Genomic DNA, 20,702 nt, shown 5'->3' on the forward strand with positions numbered 1-20,702 from the left:
AGCTTTAGAATAATTTCGAAACATCAAATTTCCGCCTATGTATATACTTAATCTGAGCAGTTAGGAATGATCGAATAATTGCTAAAATAAATACTTTTACGCCTAATTCGAGTGCTGTCAAAAGTGCGGTGCCGCCAGCGCTTTACAATATGCTGTTGGTAACATTGTACTCTTTACAGCACTCGGACTAGGCCTATAAGTATTTATTTTAATAATATATTATATAAATAAATTTATATATATGTATAAATATTTAAGATACGCCTAGGGCCAACAGTTCACAACAACTCACACCTACAAATATAGCAATTGAAAAATTGCGTTTACCCCGTGAATTTTACCTATAAATTTTGCTATCTTTTAACGTAAGTTTTGCTGCGCTTTGTGTAGGTATAATTGGGTTCCAATCGATATCATCCGCCGTTACTCAAGAGAGTAGCAGCGTTATGCGTCTATTTATATGATGTTGTCTATGTGTGTGTGTGTGTGTACATTTATGATCCACTAACAAAACAAGATGCGTTCAAATCGTTTTTTTCCATTGAAATAACGTAGAAAAATCTTTTCAGTACTGTTCTATGTTGTTTCGGCTCAACAATTGCTTTAATCTTCTTCTGACTGATCATTCGCAGATAAACATCGCATTTTCATCCGGCACGTTTTTTTTTATAATGCCCTACTCAACCACTATAATAAAAGCGGGCAGCATTCCGAGACAGAACGATAACCCGCCCCAGCGCTTCTGCTTGAGCAATACAGCCAATTTCAGTTTCGTACATAGCTTAAATGTTTCTACATTACCAATAAAATTTCTTTTACTTCTCATCCGTCACACGTCTTGCCACCGCCCCCGCCGTCTCCTCTCTCCCGCCTCGCTTCCCCCGCCACCTGTATGGAACATACCTCAGTCACGTATCCTTTTTTCTTTAGGATCGATTACAAATGACTTCTGTATCACCTAAATTTGGTCGCGTATCCTATCGCCGCCAGCATCACCAACATTTTCTTCATCTGCTACTGTGAGGTTGTAGATGAAGTGATTCAGGCCAACGCGGCCCCCTTTCCGCTGACCGCCATTATTGCTTTGCTAGATAGACGTGGCATATAGCAGCTTCAACAACAATATCATCAGCATCGCAGTCTGAACAAGAGCATGTGATCGGCGCGTGGAATCCATACAATCTACCTCCTGTTTAGCCATCTCTCTTTTGCCTCCAGTCAGCGCCACTCGATCAGCACCTTTGCACACTGACTGCTCCGCCTGTTACTGTTGGAGGGAAACAAGCCGGCTAACACATTTGTGACCGCAATTGCACGTATCCGTTCGCTTGTTCGGATGCCCTACCAACAGAATTAGTCTGCTTTTCCTGCCACCGACGCTGCTGCTGCTCACATTATTTTGGGTAAATTGTGTCAGAATGGTGCGTTGGCCTGCTACGAACGATAGCTTCGAAATGGTGTCACAACGTTGCGACAGCACGTTACCTCCCTCTTCTTCACGTTACCTCTTTCATCCCCGTCCCCCGAGCTTCCGCATTTACGCCATCGGCGGCAGTGATTGAGTCGGCGCCCTGGACCACACCGCGCCAGAACGTGTGCGTACCAGCTCTTTTCGATGTTGTTCCAAGGAACTCATGCAATCACATCAGCAAGAGCAGCAGCGTTAAACGACGTCGGCCACATCCCGTTTTGTCGTCGCGGCAATTCAGCTGTCAATTGCCCTATCTATCGGCTGTATCGGTGGCAGCTTAATGTGCATATGTTCACGCCGATATTCCAGATGACCAACGCGTGTTGCCGCTCGCCAGCAGCCGAACCGGAGCCATACGATGATAACGATGGCGACCGCGGCTATGGCTGGTAAAAGACGAAACACAAACGAAATGCTCTAGGGTATTGTAAATTTAGAGTATTTAGTATTATACTAGTTATAATACAATGTTGTAAGCTTGAAACACGTTTTGAGATAGCAGAGGCAGTTAATAATAATAATATTACTAATAACTTCGTTGACCAGCGATGCATCATCGACGTTTTACTAGCGGTCACGGGGGTCAAGCCTTGTTGTATGGGTTGACGGTACCGTAGCTCTATCCTACGCTAGGAGGCGTTTGTCTAAGCCGCTGTTGTTAGAACTAAGAGTTCTGCCTGAACAGCCGTTGTTATTGATGCTGCTGTGTTGCTCCAGGCATATTTTGTAGTTGCCAAGAGCTTTGTTGGATACCGTGATCGCTCAGCTGATAATGAAAATTTGTTGTCGTTGTCAGTGGTAAGAGGAAGCTGCGGAACCATAATCCGCAGAAGATGAGCAGAATAAGTACGATTACCATACCAACTACCATGTTCGTTGGCCCTTTGTATATGCTGATCGCCGCAATCAGCGCTACGGCATGGTTATATACATTTAGCCATAATGGCAGACAGGAGAGAACAAATACCACCAGGAACTGCCGTTGCCGTTGAGCTGCATGCCTACCACTTCCTTATTTACAACTACATATTATAGATTTAGGACAGTCTGTATAAAGACGTGGGGTAAGGCGTACGGTCCTGAGTGCCGCTTTTGAAGGCCAATTATATTCGCAAAACCTATTATTATCATTGTTAAGTTGTCTTTTTTCCACAGTCATTCTAAGTAACCTGTGCTGATGCAGGCGAGAGGAAGAAGTTAAGGTAAATTAACATAAGGCAATATTTTAAATGCGAAAAGTAACACTGCATGCGTGCTAGAAAATAAACTACGACTGGGCCTTCTAGCTAATTCAGCTCTGACGAAACCGCAGTCGACCGTCATTGATGACTGAGGACAGGAGAAGAAGCGGGTGCCACTTCTAGGTTCGATATTTGGCCCGAATAGCTTTATACCTATTGAAACAAACTAGAAGACGTGCATGAATCGCTAGTCGCTATAGATGATCAACATCTTGCAGGCTTTTTTTCTAGATGAAGGAATGGACAGCCGTTTCGCTGCATATTCTCCTTCGGTCCTCGCCGCGGTTTCCCTGTACACCTATGGCCATCTCTGCCGGTCCTGACGTTATTCAACTTCATCCTTTGCTGTTGTTGTTGTTGTTGTTGTTGTCCTTGTTGCTGTCGTTGTTGCCGTTCGTGGTCGATGATCACCTTTTCGTCGAACTGCTAGTGCTGCCTCAGTTGATCGTGGCGGCGACGGGATGCGCTCAATTGTGGCCATATGAACGCGCAGACGCACGACCGCGAATAGGTACAGATGCGTAGACATTGCACAAGCACCGCATTAAGGTAGTCAATCAACGTACAACAACACAGATTGATCGATAGGGCTTGTGTAGTTTCGTCAAACGAAAGTTTTGACGAGGTTAACGCCTTTTTCCCGGCAGATATAATGCTATTGTCGTTTGCCAAACGAGTTACCCGATTATGAATACAATCGTCTTTTCTTCTTTTCAAAAATGGCTGCCTATTATTGCTTTTATTGTCTATGTTAATGTCACTTATTCTTTAAATCTGTACAAGTGGAGCAAATGGCGACAATAGAGCTTTTCGACGTATATATATATAGCGATAGCTTCTAAAATCACTTCTCTTTATAATGTATCTAGACTTGTTATTAATAGTAGTGTTTACGACATAAATAATATTGTAAATAGGGAACATCTGTATCCGTTTCTCTATATTAACTTCGGCAGCTTTTGTTCGAGGATAGTCAGCTACCTTTCGAGTTCGACAGCCTTCGTTTGCTGGATACTGACAATAAGCTATGATCCCGTATTTATTACGGAATCATTATCGCCCGTTTAAAGCTCATTTATCGCCTTCTGTAAACTCCTAAGTGGCATACACAAGCGTAGACGTTGCCAATTCATCATGTGCTTCGCTACAAAACGAGATCCTCGTCACGCCGGTTTCTGTGTTGACCTCATGACGCTTCACATCGTCTGACGGTGGATTCATTCCACGTCGTCCAGTTCGGCGGCTAGCGAATCCGCGGCTCCATTTACAATAAATGGAAAACGTATAGAAAATGCCTACGACTGAACACCGAATGTCATCGTTCGCCTCACACAGGTAAATACCATATTGTCAGACTCGATTTCTGTTCAAATGCAGCGCCATGAAAGGCTCCATATTTCTATTGTATACAGTTTTTAGGGGATTAATTAATTTGCTACGCTATAGTTGTGCTGAACGTTGCTCGTCCATGCAACGTCCAGGACAATGACAGAACGTTATATGGGACGAACGTTCAGGCCAGCAGGCGTTGCCAAATAAGGGCTATGAACTAGAAAATGACGACTAAAATGAGTGGTGAGAAAAACATCGGCATACGTTTATCTGTGGCGTTCATTTGGTGATTCAATAGGACACATTTTGATTTAGAAACTGGGGTTAGGATGACATTTTTGTTCTGCTAGATAATTGAAAAATAGTGAACTTCTACGCCAAGCGTTATTAATAATTGCACATGGTCGATGGTATAGATTAGATATCAGCACAGATTTTACTATTTTTTAGCATTTGTTGATATAGGACATCAGAAACTGTTTTGTGCTGTATTAAGACAAGATTCTAGCATGGATAGTTTTAGCATGTTAACTGCATTTTTTTTTGCCAGGCTTCATAACTTTGTTACAGAGCAGTCCTGCCGGTCGAAAATGCCTTTATTTACACAGTTGTTTAACGAAAGCGTTCTTCTCTTGCCCGATGCACAGACCAGTCTACATAGTAGATTTACCTTTTCGAACTGTATCACTCTTCGTAATAATGAAACCAACCGAGCGCATTCATTAAACGTATGTGCCTTAATCGTTTATGACGTACAAACATCGGCTCGAGGCAGTATTTCGGCAAATTGATAATTTATGTTCTGTGTTCGACGGCAGAGCCCGCATAAGCTATTAACAGCAGCATTAGCACAACGACGCAGTAGCGCCGAAGTGGGCGATCGGGTCGAACGTAGCTCTAGCCCGAGGGAAGGGGGGCGTCGGCGGCAGCCAATCGGCCAAACAGTCAACAGCAATTATCGTGATTTTTTTGCGGAAGAAGATCATTTTCACTTATTGCGCCGTTTTCCTCTTCGTTGGTGTTGCCTTTCTACGTCTGCACCTGCTGCTTCAGCATTGACACCTGGCATTTTGCGCGCGTTTTATATCTTCCATTTTTGCATAGACAGTGGCAGTCTGTAACGAAGCGTGACAGTGTCGTTGATGCTGGAAGCGTAGCGGCACGACTGGACAATGGCTAGAAGCTTCGTAACGCACCGCTGTCCATCAGTTTTTCCCTTCTGGCTTCTGTTCAAGATACTAGCATGATTATCGCCTCTGCGTATCATCGTCACAGTGTAGCATAGCTACGCGAGGATGCAGCCATAAGCCAAATTGAGTCCACGAAGTCAAAATGTACGATATGCGCAGTCATCATTAATGGCGTTAGCCGTGAAGGCAACAACCACCGCAATGGTAGCAACCGAAAAATAAAAAAACAGCGACTATTAACTTCGCGAATGGCTTTGGGCTTGCATCGAGTGGTCTTGGGCTTCACGACACGGATAAAAGGTTGGCATCAGCGACGGCGAGTTCTGCTCCCCCCAGTGAAAATCATCACCGCCAAGAATTAGGGAAGCGTCATTTTATGCGATCTGACGGATTGTTAACATCCGTGCTCCCTTGACTTCTTGGCTGGTTTCTTCCGGTCAGTACGAGAAGCCACAGAAAGGATAGCCGAAAAAATAATATAGGCAGTCTAAATATTAGTACGTGCGTCCCATTGCCACAACCACTAGTACAAATATCACCAACTACCGAATGTGGACTTCGAGGCCGAATAAATGACAGGTACGCAGTGGACTGAAGTTAAACCAAGAGCGAATACTAAGCGATAATCAAAGCTCAACGTACAGTTAAAATTTATAATCGGATTTGTTTCAGACTCTGAAGACCTCCTATTTCGAAATTAGTAAAGTGGCGCCAAACGAAATAGGCTCGTATTTTTTCCTGAATAAATAGTGATTGGATAGGGTACCTGCGCGAAGTCGTCTGGGCGCAGGTTCGCGTGCAAATGGTATGAATGTATGTGTGATAATATAATTCTCCATTATAATGATATGCATTATTTATATCACTAAATTTCATGTCTCTATCAAGGCGTTTTGTCTGTAAGCCCAATAATTGTTTACAATCCGACTTCAGCTACGGTTTTTCCCGTATCTGAACTGACTGCGCCTCTGTACGTGGGTCTCCTAGGTGTAGAATGCGTCATAATGTGCGATATCATCTTTCTTATCCGTTATCCGATCAACTCAAATTTGATAAGATGTCAATTAATCCATTAGTAGCAGATCATCTCCCAAGCACTATTGTTTCATCAATTATTCGCTTTAAAAAGCGATATAATTCTGTTCTACCTTCCTTTAAATTTATTCTGATAGCTCCTACATTTACGTTATCGCTGACATCACTACACAGCAAATGTTATACACCCATTATTGGTACTGGTGCTGGTGCTGGTGCTGGTGCTGCTGGGTCTATGTTTTAGCTGCCGTAGCACTGACCGGTACTACTAACTTCCTCACACTATACGCCGACACGTTACCATCGTCGTTGCCTCATCTCGTCGTTATACTAGAACGAAGAAATGCAAACCGACGGATTTATGACAACACAGTATAATATCATGCGCCATACGTTGAACATATGCTTGTATTTAAAATAGGCAACAAAAATAATGTGTCGTAAGACTAGGTTCGTTAGTATCTTGGCGACGATTTCAACCACTGTTTCATATTGAGAAAAAGCTATAGCTTGGATAATATGATGGGTCAGCAAGTAAGAGAAGATCTGGAAGCAACGTGAACTCGGTATGTGGCTTTACAGCAGGATAAACTGAAAATGCGCAATGATGAGATTAGAAAGCTTCGTGAACAGTGGCCTAGAGATACGAAAGGTACTTTTAATAAAACCATTTTTTCTGCGGATCAGTTAATATTGCTGCTAATTTTTCGCTTCGCTGAAATACAGGAGCATTTTCCTGGCACTGAGGGCCGTGTAATTTTCTGTTCGTGAGATTCATCTCTAATCCTTCCTAACAGGCTTTAGTGAAGCTCCTACTCGATGTAATCTCAGGTGGATTCCTACACAAACCAGACTATTTGTTCATTGAAGAGCCTGCACTTTGTTTGTTGTTTTCTAACCCTGAAAAAAAACTTTACGTAGTAACAATACGTGTGTTGTACCGGGAATGTTGATCGGTAACATAGGACTGTTTCACGGGCTAGCAGTATAAATACGGTCAGTATTATGAAGCCCATTCAATATCGGCCGCACAAAACGTGCTAATAGACGAATCTTGCATTGTTGTTTATCTAGTACGTTCTTCAGTACACGCTCGTTACGTTTTTCTATAGATAAAGATCACCTTACATAAAAAAAGACCGAATTAGAGATATATAATAGTTATATGGTCCGAAGTTTGTATTATAGGACAGAAGATCCGAAAACACGATCCACACGAACGTGTACGTTATTTCAATACAAATTATTTAATTTTCGTATAATACGTTAAATAGACGTATGTGGGAATGCGTCTTTTAAGAAATCGTCTTAAAGTTATCTAAGCATTGGGCCTGTATGTAGCGCATATTCAAAACCGGAAATATCATATAAAAGTAGTTTGCAATGCTTTGTATTTCGATTAACTACTAGAGTAAGTTGAATAGTATAATATAATATTATGCGAACGTACAATGCCGCACTGGTAAAGTAACTTGCAAAAATATTGAAATAAATATCTGTCGGCTTCGTCGTAGAAGCCAATCGACGCGCCGCGAGCGTCTTTCGCAAAGCGTCATATTAAACGGAAACGCTTGTTGTCCATACGTCATGATTGATTTGCTTCTCTTCTTACTGTACAGCCTTACAAATCCTACTAAACCAAGAGAGGCCTGACGTCGATGCAGATCCCTATACCTTTTTTGTTGCTTTTCTTCGGTGCGCCTCCAACCGAAACACCGTTCTCTCCTGGTCCGTGTGGATTGACGATGCAAAACACAAGACTATGTGGATTCAAGTCGCTGATCACAACGTTTAAGGCTAAGTCACTACCCCAGCGACGCGGAAACACTGCAGAAGCCATTGTCGATATCCGCGAGTAGCAAAAAGTCTTTCACTGGTTCTAGGTTACGCTTAATTATTTTCTATATTTACCCGCGCTCAAGCCGATCGTTTGTTGTCCACTTGACACATTTTCTTTCTGTTCCTCTTTCTATACAATATGATACAGATTTTGCCCCATTAGTCATCGGGCCACTTTTTTTTTAGGTAGGCAGCACTCCACAGTCGGAAGTTGTTTAACGATATCATGTCCTCACGTTCGCTTATTTATTGATACAACATTTTCACATTTATTAATATGGCAATATTTTGAAAACTTAGGATTTAAAAACTCGATCGAGAGCAACTGGCCTGAAGTTAGCGCGCCAGACTAAGAAATGCATGCCCTCTGACGTGCACTAATCATTGTTTATTGTGCTAAAAGTTGTAACGATGTGGTATTACAGTTTGGCGATTTGCTCTAGGCCATGCTCAGTTTCACTAGCGAGATCTCTACTCGTGATGGTACGCACTGAGTTTTCAGCTTGAAGATCGACCCCTCACCGCAAGAAGCGCTTTTGCAGTGCTAGGGACCCTTGAAGTGGTGATTACGGTTGAGAATAGCGGCTTTACGCTCTCTGATGAGAGGGTTACTTGCTCGTTGCCAGTATAATTCGATACCTAAGTCCGTGCGTGTGCAGGAAGTACGCTAGCTCACCTCAAGGTCCCCACATGAGGGGGCGCTATTGTAAAGATGCGTACACTCGAGATGCGATGACACTTACTGCTGGGTAAACTACGACAGAGTGTAAAAAAGCTCACGGTGGAGAAGCCCAGTCAGCCAAGCTGCGTATAGTGCAATGAGTATATCACGACAAGAGATACGAATTGGTTCTATTATCTCCAACATTTGATACAAATGCTCCGTTTCGCTTAAAATTAAAGAAGAACTTTGCATTGTGACGGCTGTAAATCCCCAAAAACGATGAATCTTTGAGTTGCTTCTTCATTGATCAGCATAACCTATTCCTATCCAATTTTTGCGAAGTATTACCTATTGTAATCATTTGTCTACTTGCTTCCGCGAAATCGCTGGCACGACAAAATGAATTTTCGCTTTATTCGGTTTAAATAAAATATGCCACAATTTCTACATATAATATGGACAGTAAATAAATTAGACAGGTGAACAGTAACGACGAAAACGCTGCCATACTTCAGTAAATTTTTCATAAAAAACATACCTTTATCTCTTATTATTTAGACCGATCTGCAAAGGCCTGCCATTGTGCTATACATTATATTTTCGGTATTGCCAAGGTATTAGAAAAGATGCTAATGGACTGATGTGTTTAACAAACCAGATCGAAACAGCATCCAGTGCTCTCAATCGCTAGCTCAGTACCCATAAACAGGTACGAAGGAAACCACTAGCATGCATCGAAAGGATTCTTCTCTTCTTATAAAATCATCACTCCATATAACAGAATTTACGCAAATCTATCCATATGCATAAACACGAAGTGGCCCCATTTAAAGCGCTATTCCACCTTTTGGTCAGTACGATATTTTCTAACAGAGCTTCTCGTTTTATATGTACATGTAAAACAAACACAATTTTTACATTTAAATTAAATACTTTCCATCCCATCGTATCGGCTCGGGCCTTGTATTTCCAATTTCAAACGGAATGTCTAAAGCATTCACTTTAACCTACGCAGACTTTTCTGCACGGAGAGGCGTACATGGTTCGGTGCAAGTTAAGCTCATGTATCTATCGAAAGCTACACTTCTCATGCTTCTCGTGCCTGAATTGACCATGAAGCAAGAACTATGTGTCGTGTATTTAAAAGCAGGTTCAGACAGGAACTATTTTAAGGTGGGCGTCCTATTGCGGTGAAACTGCTCTCAACTTTTGGCCTATTATACTACCTGTGACGATGCCAAAAGGTGTAGTAGTCTCCCTCCACATTCCAAGTTTAAACGGTGAAAAAAAGATTTCTGACAAATGGCTGAATAGACAGATAGTCAGTCCAGCTTAGGCATATGTTGATTCGTCCGTTCGTCCGTCCGTCCGTTCGGTCGAGTCGATCAGTGAGGTGAACCCTCAACACAGCCGAACGGCTCCTATCTATTTGCCGTGTCTTGAAGCTTAAGATTTATGACCGTCAATCTGCCGTTGCATTAGAAGCAGGAAGGCGATTAAATAATAATAATAATAAAGGTTATGATTTCATTGGGGTCCAACTTTTGAAGCATACGAGCAATACGTTACGTCGATATTGGGAAGATACACTGCTTATTTTCTCTTCGGTAATGGCGACAATTAAAGGTGTTATTTAAAGCAAATCGATCCGTCCTTCTGCTATAGCATCATTATTAGTGGTCGTGGGTGTGATAGCCTTTGGATAAGCAATGCACAAAGGACAAAGGACCTAGAGTGCGTAGGAAATTTCAACATTTTATAATCTATGCATATCTGTTAATTGTTTCGCCTGTAGTTTTTGGATCAGTAACATGAAAATATCCAGTATGATCTACGCCAATTGGTAGAAAACAGAGAGCCGAATAACGAGTCTCAGTTGGACCACCGGCATAAAAGTCACACCAATAACAAAACAATGGTGGACGGATGCTGTTCAGTACCGCGGAGCCAACCTTCAGCGTGCAACCCTATCGATTTGCACCTATAAGTTAAAAAAAAAAAAACAAACAGATGTAGCTGTCAACTTTAGGCCTAAACGAACTTGAGAGTTCACGAGCGAACCACCATATATGCCTGCAGTCATTCTCAGCTTATACTATCGTTCGGCCTGATCGCGAATTTATAGCTGTACAGGATAGTTCTTGCAAAGTAGGCAACGACAGAGAAAAAAAAAAGTCCAACAGCTAGATCACATATCCTGTCTATATCAGCGATTCTAATAAGTCAAAAAGGTAGCGCTAACTATACTGTAAGCAGACAATGCTATTGGTAAGGGTATTCAACCTTGACCTAAACCTGTCCCAGCGCTTTGGGTAAATAAATTTTAGGTTTGACTATGCTAACGAGCCGATAAAGTGCAGCTTGTCACTGGACGGCATGTCTCGCCAACACCAGAAAGCTTGAACACGTGGGGTGGGGGGTGGGAGGGGATACCGAGCTAAACGTAATCAGGCCAGCTTAAGCTTATCTTGGAATTGACAACGTTAACTAATATTAATAATTTACTTTGCTAGGTTGCCGTAAACCCGCCTCAAATATAGCTTAAAGGCTTGTCCTACTCTCGTACACCCTTCATTACTTTCAACAGGTAAACGATGCCAACCGAACTGCAATCTGCGCTGAACGTCTCTTGAAAAAGATCGCTGTATATATATGTTCATAGTTACAAGTTGAACATTTGCAAAAAGTTAAACTTTGTGTGCGCTATATGAATGACCATTCTAGGTGAAAATGCATAGGCTTGATGAGACCAATGTGTACAACGATGAACAGTCGCCGGAATTTTATAACCGAACGTAACCATATATATATGTAACTGCCTCAGGTACGATATACAGGATCGATATGTTCAATGCCCAAAATGGAAGTCAATAAGACTTCACAGCCTTATTGTTATACAGTAAAGAAAGCCTACTGGCAACATTGTACCAATTAATAGGTATTGTTGTATCTCTAGTAGCGGATCGTATTCGAGTATATTATAGCGACCCACGTTCATATCGGATTCTTTCAGCACTGGACGTCTACAGAATGTAGTCATAGCTTTTTCCTTTAGCGAAATCCAACATCGAGTCAATTCGGTTAACTGCCGTTCGTAGTAATAGCATCCATGCATAGACAATTATAATAGTAGCAGGTGTAACCCTCAGCTAGTCTCGATAATAAACGATTCGCTTTGAAAGCTGTTCCTGCTGATGTCGCTTCTCAAGGGTTAAGCGCTTAAGAAAGACAGTTAGGTTGAGCTTGGGCCCCTTCGTTCAGGCGAAGGCGCAGTAGCGGAAACGCAGCGACACCTACCACAGATCGCGTAGACAGCGCCACTTTGTCGTTTCCAGGGTCTGTAACAATGAACTGGCAGTGACAATGGCAAATCAAGTTTTTTACTCATCGCAGACCTTCCTTCTAGCTCTTTCGCCTCTTTCTTTACTCTCTAAAAGCAGACTGTGTTTGTGAAAAAAAAGTCTGTCACGGTCGAATAGCAGAGACTTGTTTCATAAGCGGACATCTGCTTAGACAAAATCGCACCCTATTTCATGAACCATCATATCCGTACGTGTCTAGTAAATTAGGGCCCACTGTGCCTGCACAATGTGACAAATAAATTTCATGTCAGCGTTAGGCAGACGCCGATCGCAAAGCAGTATTCGTCTTCATTCTTGGTCTCGTACCACGGCGGTGGTAAAGCACTCGACGGTACGTTAGCTAGATTCTACTGGTCAGCGTAATGGCTTCCGCCTGTGGCGCGATCAAAATTTTGAGTTGTTGTTATTTAGTGTTTGTTATTTATTTTTGAGGTGTATATAGTGACGTTGCACTTTTTAGTCAATGACAGGAGTTTGAGTATATATCTAATATAATAATTCTTGTTTCATCTGTGCGTCCACTATGGCAGAAACTAAGAACCTTTCCGATGTAGCGAGTCCTTCGGTCAGTACTAGTAGAATGTCGTTGTGTAAGCTATTGGCTGTGATATCTTGGAGAACTATTCTGTCTACGTAGGATCAAAAATTCTCTATAGAATAACAGGTTCTATTCATTTTATTTGTATGCTAAATAAGATTCGTTATCGACTAAAATATGAGTCACCCGATGACAAAGGTCCACTCGCATTGCGGACTCCATCGAATTTTGTAAATGATCTTACATCTAGTTAACAGAGCTTGCTGTAAAAGAGAGCTATTTGGAAGTCAACCAGTAAGTTTGACCAAAGCAGCGCATCGATGAACGAACAGTGTTGCGCTCGTAAAACCTTTTCCTCGTGCTTGTTAAGGGCTATACCAGTTCATCTGAAATGGAAGCTTAGCTGATGACACGTGGGTGCTTCATAACTCATCCATTACTCGTTCTAATCGTCTAAGCGGTGTATAGACAATCAGTTAACTCACATAAAAGCTCATTGGGTTTACGCGAAATTCAACTAAAAAGTATTTCGATTATATTCACAGAAGCGTGACGTTACTGAGCAATGAAGTCACGTTTCCGTACAAGGACGTATAGATCTGCTATAGAAGAACAACCCTTATGGGTCAGAGCATGACGATAGCCATGGCAAGGTCGCCGAAGTCTCTGAAGTCCACAGTTACCTATTTCGAATAGCGCCAAACATGCCGGCTTGCTGCACATAAAAAGATGGTTTCCAATTAATTAAAGCTAAATGTGCCTTTACGTATCAGATGCTGTGCAGACTGATCAGATGCTTTCAAATGACCACAATCCCATAAACGTTATTAAACCTGTTTGTGGTGATCTGCTGATACTATATGTATGATATATAGGAAAAGTTGCCAATACGAAAAGAAATGATTCGCTTGTAAGCGCCGGTAGATGTCCATATTTCAGTATATCACATACCGTATAATAGCAGTAATAATTATTATTACAGTTATCGTTATAGTTATCGTGATATGTGATTACCAAGCCAACGCATAGGCCTGTTGGCAATCCGGCAAAACTGATTTTGGCTAGGTTTTAGAGCGGAGGCGAGTCGTTGATGTTACACCCCAGAAATGATGCTGCAAGCGTATGAATATAGCCAAAAGCATTAATGAATGTTATCATGCTGATACTTAACGTCATGTCTTTAATAAAGCTTGTTTATCCCCCTCCTCCCTCCCCCCCGCTGAATTGGCGCAGCATTTTTCACATAAATACAATTTAGATTTGACTTTTCGATTTGCCAACTCAGCGTCCGTTGGTACATCGAACAAAGATTATGAAACACAGATTCAGACCACCTGGCACCGACAAGTAAACGAATGGAAATGACGACCGTCTCCGTCTCACGTTCGAATCATAAACCAGAAGGTTTTTTCGCTTGAATGATGGAAAAGCAGATTTTCAGCAGATTTGTTCTTTCTAGTAGTTTAGAAGGTGCCATAAAGTCTGCTAAAAAATGACTAATTATTCCATTTCTTCCTGACTCCGCTACAATTGTCTCTAGCAGAATTGAGAGGCTGTTTTTTCTTCAAGTCGTCCATTGAAGATGTTTCGATGAACCGACAGGACAAACGAAAGGTTTTTGTATGCGTTTGGCAGGCAGGCTTTATCTTCCTATTGTTGTTTTTAGAAATCAAGACGTAGAAGCGATACATTTGGCCCGCCATTTGTGGAGTATATGGACAAGCATAGTGCGGCTAAGAAGGCAAGAGACAACTATATTGCTTATCCAACGCTTGTAACAAACAAGATGTCCAATCCTCTGAACAAAAAGTTGATGATTAGAAGTGGCACGAGCGCCGGATTGGATGTATTCATTTATGTGTGACTGACTCATCGGTGCTATGGGTATGGCTAATCTCATACGCATCAAACTCGAGCGGAATTCTTATTTTTATTCCGCACACACTACGTAAATCTACGTATGTTGACTGCATAGCGAGAGAAGTATCCCATTCCAACGAGGTTCTCAACAGAGAAACGACCTTTTTCTCGCTGTCTAATATGCATATCATTGAGGATAACTATCATTCACCAACATATTGCATCGTTGTTGTTACACGAATATAGCGCAGGTATGTTCATCTATCTCTATGGGATAATAACACCTGCTACGGCGAGATGCTGGTATGAAGCCCATAACATCACGGGCGGCCAGAACGAGGCCATCTTCGACGCTGTCCAGTTTTTTTTTTACTAGACATGTTCGCAGCCTCGAGCAATTGACGAAGCAGAAATTTCGCTTACGGTTAAAATCAGTCCAATTCTTAGATGATTTGCCTTGTCTCCCAGGGACAGACCGACACCGATAGAGCACCTCGTTCACGCTTGCAAGCTTATTGCGTGCCACTTGCATTGGAATAAACGACACCACAAAGGGAGAGAACAGCGAGAAACAAACGAAAAAGACCGCCATCGATAATATATTGGGGGCACTAGATCTTATGCATTGTATGTTCTCGGCTCACTAGGGAAACGTTTTCGTCTTTACGATCAAACATAATTGTTCGATGTTACATCCGATGGCGATGTGCTAATGTTTAGATATCTACACTTGAAAAATAATTTTGAAAATGGACAGATTGACTACTGGTAATAGGTTTAATATTAAATAGAGTAAGGAACGTGTTAGTCGTACTAATAATCCAGGACTGCTGTGGTTTTTAGCTATAGAAAATAGAACGACCACTATTAAGGTGAATAGTTAGCAAAATTATGCTTTCTACTTAAGCTCTTGTGGTACATTATCCACGATCGTTATTATTATGAACGATATCAATGAAACTGCGTGAAACGTATCAAATGGAAAGTAATCAAGGAAGGATCTTGCACACTCTTATTTAGCCTACACCTAAAGCTGGAAGGCTTTGGCACAATCGTTTTTACGACTAGCCAAAATTTTGAACAAGACTCATGTTATCGAGTATAGTCGTATCCTTTTCCCTACATTTGACCTATGTATTGCTTTTGCTGTAGAGGTAATACTAACGCCTTTCGACACGCAACAATGGCTGGGTTCACACAGTTTAAGCAGCTTTTTAGTTAGCGATTAACTTTCATCAGGCCGTACACAACAGTTCATTTTCTCCGCTATGTTTCGCCGCACGATCACCCTTGCGACGTCACTCGGGCGGCCATTTGTGGCCTAAAATAAATGCGACTTTCCGCTTTGCTTTTCTCTGCTCACTCAACAGCCTGTTTGCTTTTCCTATCCGTCTCTGTGTCGAGAAAGTGTCCATCTGTTCAGGCCTCTGACCAAAGCCTTATGCTCCTAAAAGCCTTGCTGCTTGCTGATTCGAGAATGATATCTTCTAGTCGTAATGATTGATGTCGCTCTTGTCAAGACTGGCCGCTGACAAACGGTGTCATTTCCCGCTTGACTTGACCACCAAAAACGTCTAAAATGTTATACGCTGGTAATTGATGTTGAGCCTCGATGTGTGTGTCTATGGGTGTGTACTTGAGTCGTCACCATAGTCGGGAGCTGCATCATACGACATTGACTCTCGTCTGCTGGTCGCTGGGGCGTTCCTTTGCTACGATTGTGGTAACGGTTCTCCCGTGAAAAGCGCAGTCGACCGTGTCAAAAGCCAACTTTTAGCGAGTCACTCAAAACATCTCAAGGCTGAACTCTGTAAGCGATCTAGATGAGCGACAACAAAAGCAGTATTTGTTTGTGTCTTCGCTTCGCAAGTCAGGATCGCCGTCTCTTGAGGTTACCCTAGCCTCATGATTGACGACGAATAGAGCTGAATTACCGAATCGTAGTTTCATTTACTATTCGAAGCCTTGGCATTTAGCGTCGGTATCGACCCAGTAATAGTGGACACTGGGGTTATAACAGGAGTTTCCCATTAACTGTTAGTAACTCTACGTCGAATACTGATTAGGGGCTAAGTTCGGTGCAGAAATCTTGCAGTCATCAACCGGTGTACGTATGTCTGCGCAGTATGACTCTCGCCAGTAAACACCAGATTTAAACAATAACAATCTCGCTCGTAAGCGCTGGCGTATGCCATACAACAGACTGTAGATAGTTTATTGCAAGGGGTGACGCCCCTGAACACACATGAGTCAATGTGAACGTGTCTTTGTTTTTTGCCCAAAGATGATGCAAGACACACAATCGTACCGCATGACACGCTGTTAAAGTGTTATCCGTTGTTAACGTAGGTAGTCAAGTATATGCCCAGCGACGAAACACGATGACGTGCCTGATAAGCGTCACAATAAACACGCTTTAACGTTTAAGTACTACCAAAAGCCCATACGACGAAGCAAGCAAATACGATTATGCCATTCCATGAAAAACATGTATCTGGATCGTAGAATACTGAAGTGCTTTGCTAAGAGACCTTGGCTAAACAATTGAGGAGCACACATTATACCTAGCATGCGACCAAATCAGACTGCAATATTATGTCCACAGTGAATAAACTCCTAGTTTTCTCTACGGATGTTATCTTTTAATGATAGTTTCCCGCACAGATACGTTAGGTGTGGGAGGATAAATCCGATGTACAGCTACTACTCAATTGCTTTTCGATCGATACACTATATTATCTGCAAAAGTTGCGTGATATTTAGCAAACCTTGGGATATGGGACCTTCCGAGAATATCACCACAAATAATCTCGAAACGAAACTAGCTTCCCTACGTGGATTAAACGGATATAAACGACCTGCAGTGTTGATTAAGAAAATCTATACTTAAATTATAATGGCCTTTAGCAATGAACTGGAGTAGGGATAGTTCTAGTCCTTAAGCCAGGGCGTGACGACTTTGTATTGGATATCGTATCAGAGCTATTCTGTGAGTTATAGTACTTACGCAAGCGAACGCCGTAGGCAATAACGCCAAGTGTTCTCGTCAGTGTCTCCTTTATAAACATTACGGTTATAACAACTCAGTTGAGCTATGAGGTTGCGATGTTCGGTCTGAGGAGACCGGGGTCTGGGTTACACACGGACGTCGTGCCACTGAGTGCCGCCCGCCACTGTCTTCAGGGTCAGCAAACGAGCACTAACTGCTGCCGCCGCCCGTTGATCCGCTGTACTGTCAACTATCTCATCAATATGCATATATATATATATAGATGGGTGTATGAAGATTACCCATTTGAGCGCGTCAGGGATGCCTTAGTAAACAAAATGCTCCACGTATCGTCGAAAAGAAATGCCGCAAATAGCACTGCCCTTATTCTCACGGAACCAACTTCGCTTTCAGCAACCATGGAGGCAGCGTTAGAAAAATGCTACCAAATTCGAACGGGGCATCACTACAAGGAGCCGCCCGAAGCATTAACGGCTCGGCAACAAATTTGTTATTGATTGCATAACTATGCCGTCCATCGGCAATCGCAAGTCTTCATCTGGTGAGAACTTCGTAAATCACCGATTGTTTATCATTGTTCATATACACTGACCTGTTAGAATATGTTCGTTTTCACGATGGTCTACAGCCTGGTTCGGCCAAGCAATTTGGGACAGGGCAATATGGAATAGCGCACGCAAAAATGATTACTTGTGGAGACGTGTTGAAAACGATATTATTGGGAACGTAATTGAAGAGTTACGTTTCTGCCGGAAACAAGTGACAAATAAGTTTTTCGTGGGAAAATAAGTTTCTCCCTAGAACGGAATACGCGAATTAGATATTTGTTGAAAGTTTGCTAACAGCAAAGTTTTCTTGCAGTTGGATAAACCCGTTGTTAGTAACAGGCAGTTGATGATATCAATCGATGTCTTCATTTCTGGTCTGTCAGCAAAAACCCACTTAGATATTATAGCGGGCTATTGGGTTTGATTTTTGAAACTACCCCAGCGAATGCCAACTCGAAGGTCAGTTATCGTAGAAGAAACTTGTCCTGTGACCGCAATCAGCCACTGCCTCTTAGAGCGACAGACGACAAGGTAGCATTGACGAAGCGGATTTTCGAACGATATACGTATATAATTATGACGAAGATCAGAGCGTATGATGTAATACCCTAAAATGACCATGATGCTCTTTTCGGGCAATCGCTGCTCGGTAGCAATGATCCAGCGACTATAGCCCATGGATGAGACACTAAATATTGAAGTCGTATCATTTCGTACGTTAGCCGAGAGCATCTTATATTTAGTAACTTCAGGCCCAAAGCAGAACTCAACTAATGATACCTAATGACGATTCATCATGCTCAACTCTTTACGGAGTACTGTTAATGGGTAATAAAAGTCAGGGGTCTAAGAACGCTGAAGTGGAACTGGGTGCATAAAGACGCCCCAGCTGGTAAGGGCTATAAATGTATACCTGTACTAACTATTTATCTATTGTCGTATTTATATTGCTTGTCTCAAATATTTGAATAATTACCTGATTCTTCTGATTATTGACGTGTCAGTGGTGGCCAAATATCTGATTATATCAGCACAAACCTGTCATTGCAAGAAACAATTGATCATATGAATAACCCAGTTTTTCCAGTTAATTTGATGCTTTCGGTGAAGCCACATGGGTACGCCGAGAAAAACCCCACAATTACATTTTTTCTATATTGTACCTACTAAATAGATAGCATGGTCTTGACGTAATGGTAACAATGAGTTGATAATTCTATATTATTCTTCTTTATTTTTAAATACAAAATTCGTTTTTTAATGTAGCTTGATTAACGACGGACCGAATCGTCGTATCGCAGGATCACAGCCTTGTGTCCAGACGCTAACATTGGTAATGTACCTTTTTACATATATATATACATGTTATTTTTTGACTTTGAGCATCAAAACGGGACCGGCTTCGCTGACTGTTTCCGATTATTCCCGAGCGGTTAAGTTCACTGAAACTGTAGCGGTGAAGTCCAGATGCTGGAATCGGATCATTAACTAAATATATAATAGCAATTCGCTGGTCGACTGAAACCCCACCGCCAACATCGTCTTGATGTCCTTCGATCAGGTGATCTGGTCTGATATTTTACTACCGGGAATGTGTTTAGAACCGACTTGAGTTTTAATTTAATCTACTCGATGGTGAGATCGCTTACAACAAGAACCATAAAACTGAAAGCTATTGTTATAATAATAATAATAATAATAGGAAGTAATAACAGCCAGAAATAGTGCTAAATATGCAGTCTGACGAATGACTCTAACTGACTGTAAAGATCCGCTGTCATCATATTGTAAGGCCTTTTTTATCCTCGTATTCTTGCTGAATATCGAAAACCTTTTTTCTATCGTCATCTAGTGACAGTAACGTAACTATAATATAAAAAGTTTTTTGGTAGCTTGCATTGTTGGCGATGAAAATAAGCACGAATTTAGCAGAGCAGATTTTTGCTAGAACTGAGGGTTATTCATCAGGTTATCGATACTAGTATAACACAGTGATGGATAAGGTTCGAAACGTTGTGGGTGTCGCCCAGTTGAAGGACAATGTTCCAGCTTCGACATGTGCTGCTTGATATTATAGGATACCGAATTCAATGAGCTTTTTTAGTTGCTTGTCCATGCGCGCTCGTTAGGTGTTGGCGGTCGACAAACGAATGTAGCCAAACATGCTCATCTGTCTAACCAACATATGAACCCGTTCCATATTTATCAAGTGTGTGTTCGCCTCAGATATATTTGCTTCGTCGTGTTCCCTTTGCTTCCTTATTATTTCTTGGATTAAGTATTGTATATGATATATTGAGTAATAGTGTAACGGGGCCCTGCTATTCATTCCCACTGGGCTGGAGCCGGTGACCCGGTTCAAATTCTCCGCTCCTGGGTCGGTCGGTCGGTCGGTCGGTCGGTCGGCCAGACCAACCGCTAACACTGTGGGCAGTTTGGATGAGATACTGGTATGATTTTGTGTTACTACTATCGTCTGTCTATTGCAACAGTGACGGAGAGACAGCTAACGACGTTCATCTTTCATGGCGTTCTGGGCTACAATAACGCACGAGGCAATATAACGGGAAACTGTCTGATGGCAAGATTAACTATAGATTAGTTAGAACGAC

At 42.0% G+C, this 20,702-nt stretch overlaps 1 protein-coding gene across 5 annotated transcripts in view; it reads right to left on the reverse strand.

Moving 5' to 3' along the window:
- LOC111265006 (uncharacterized) overlaps positions 1 to 20,702 on the reverse strand; it is a 65,190-nt gene that overhangs the window by 15,054 nt on the left and 29,434 nt on the right. The window contains exon 1 of one of the 5 annotated variants that reach the window (XM_086970294.1): positions 7,944 to 8,837. The exons of 3 other annotated variants lie outside the window; for them this stretch is intronic. In XM_086970294.1, the coding sequence (XP_086826420.1) occupies positions 7,944 to 8,109 (166 nt within the window). In that variant the 5' untranslated portion in view covers positions 8,110 to 8,837. Of the gene's footprint in view, positions 1 to 7,943; positions 8,838 to 20,702 lie in introns of those variants that run through there. One more of the 5 variants, XM_022841316.2, reaches the window with a different exon arrangement.

This window comes from Varroa jacobsoni, unplaced genomic scaffold (assembly GCF_002532875.2).
Source record: "Varroa jacobsoni isolate VJ856 unplaced genomic scaffold, vjacob_1.0 scaffold_922, whole genome shotgun sequence".
Classification (NCBI taxonomy): Eukaryota; Metazoa; Arthropoda; class Arachnida; order Mesostigmata; family Varroidae; genus Varroa; species Varroa jacobsoni.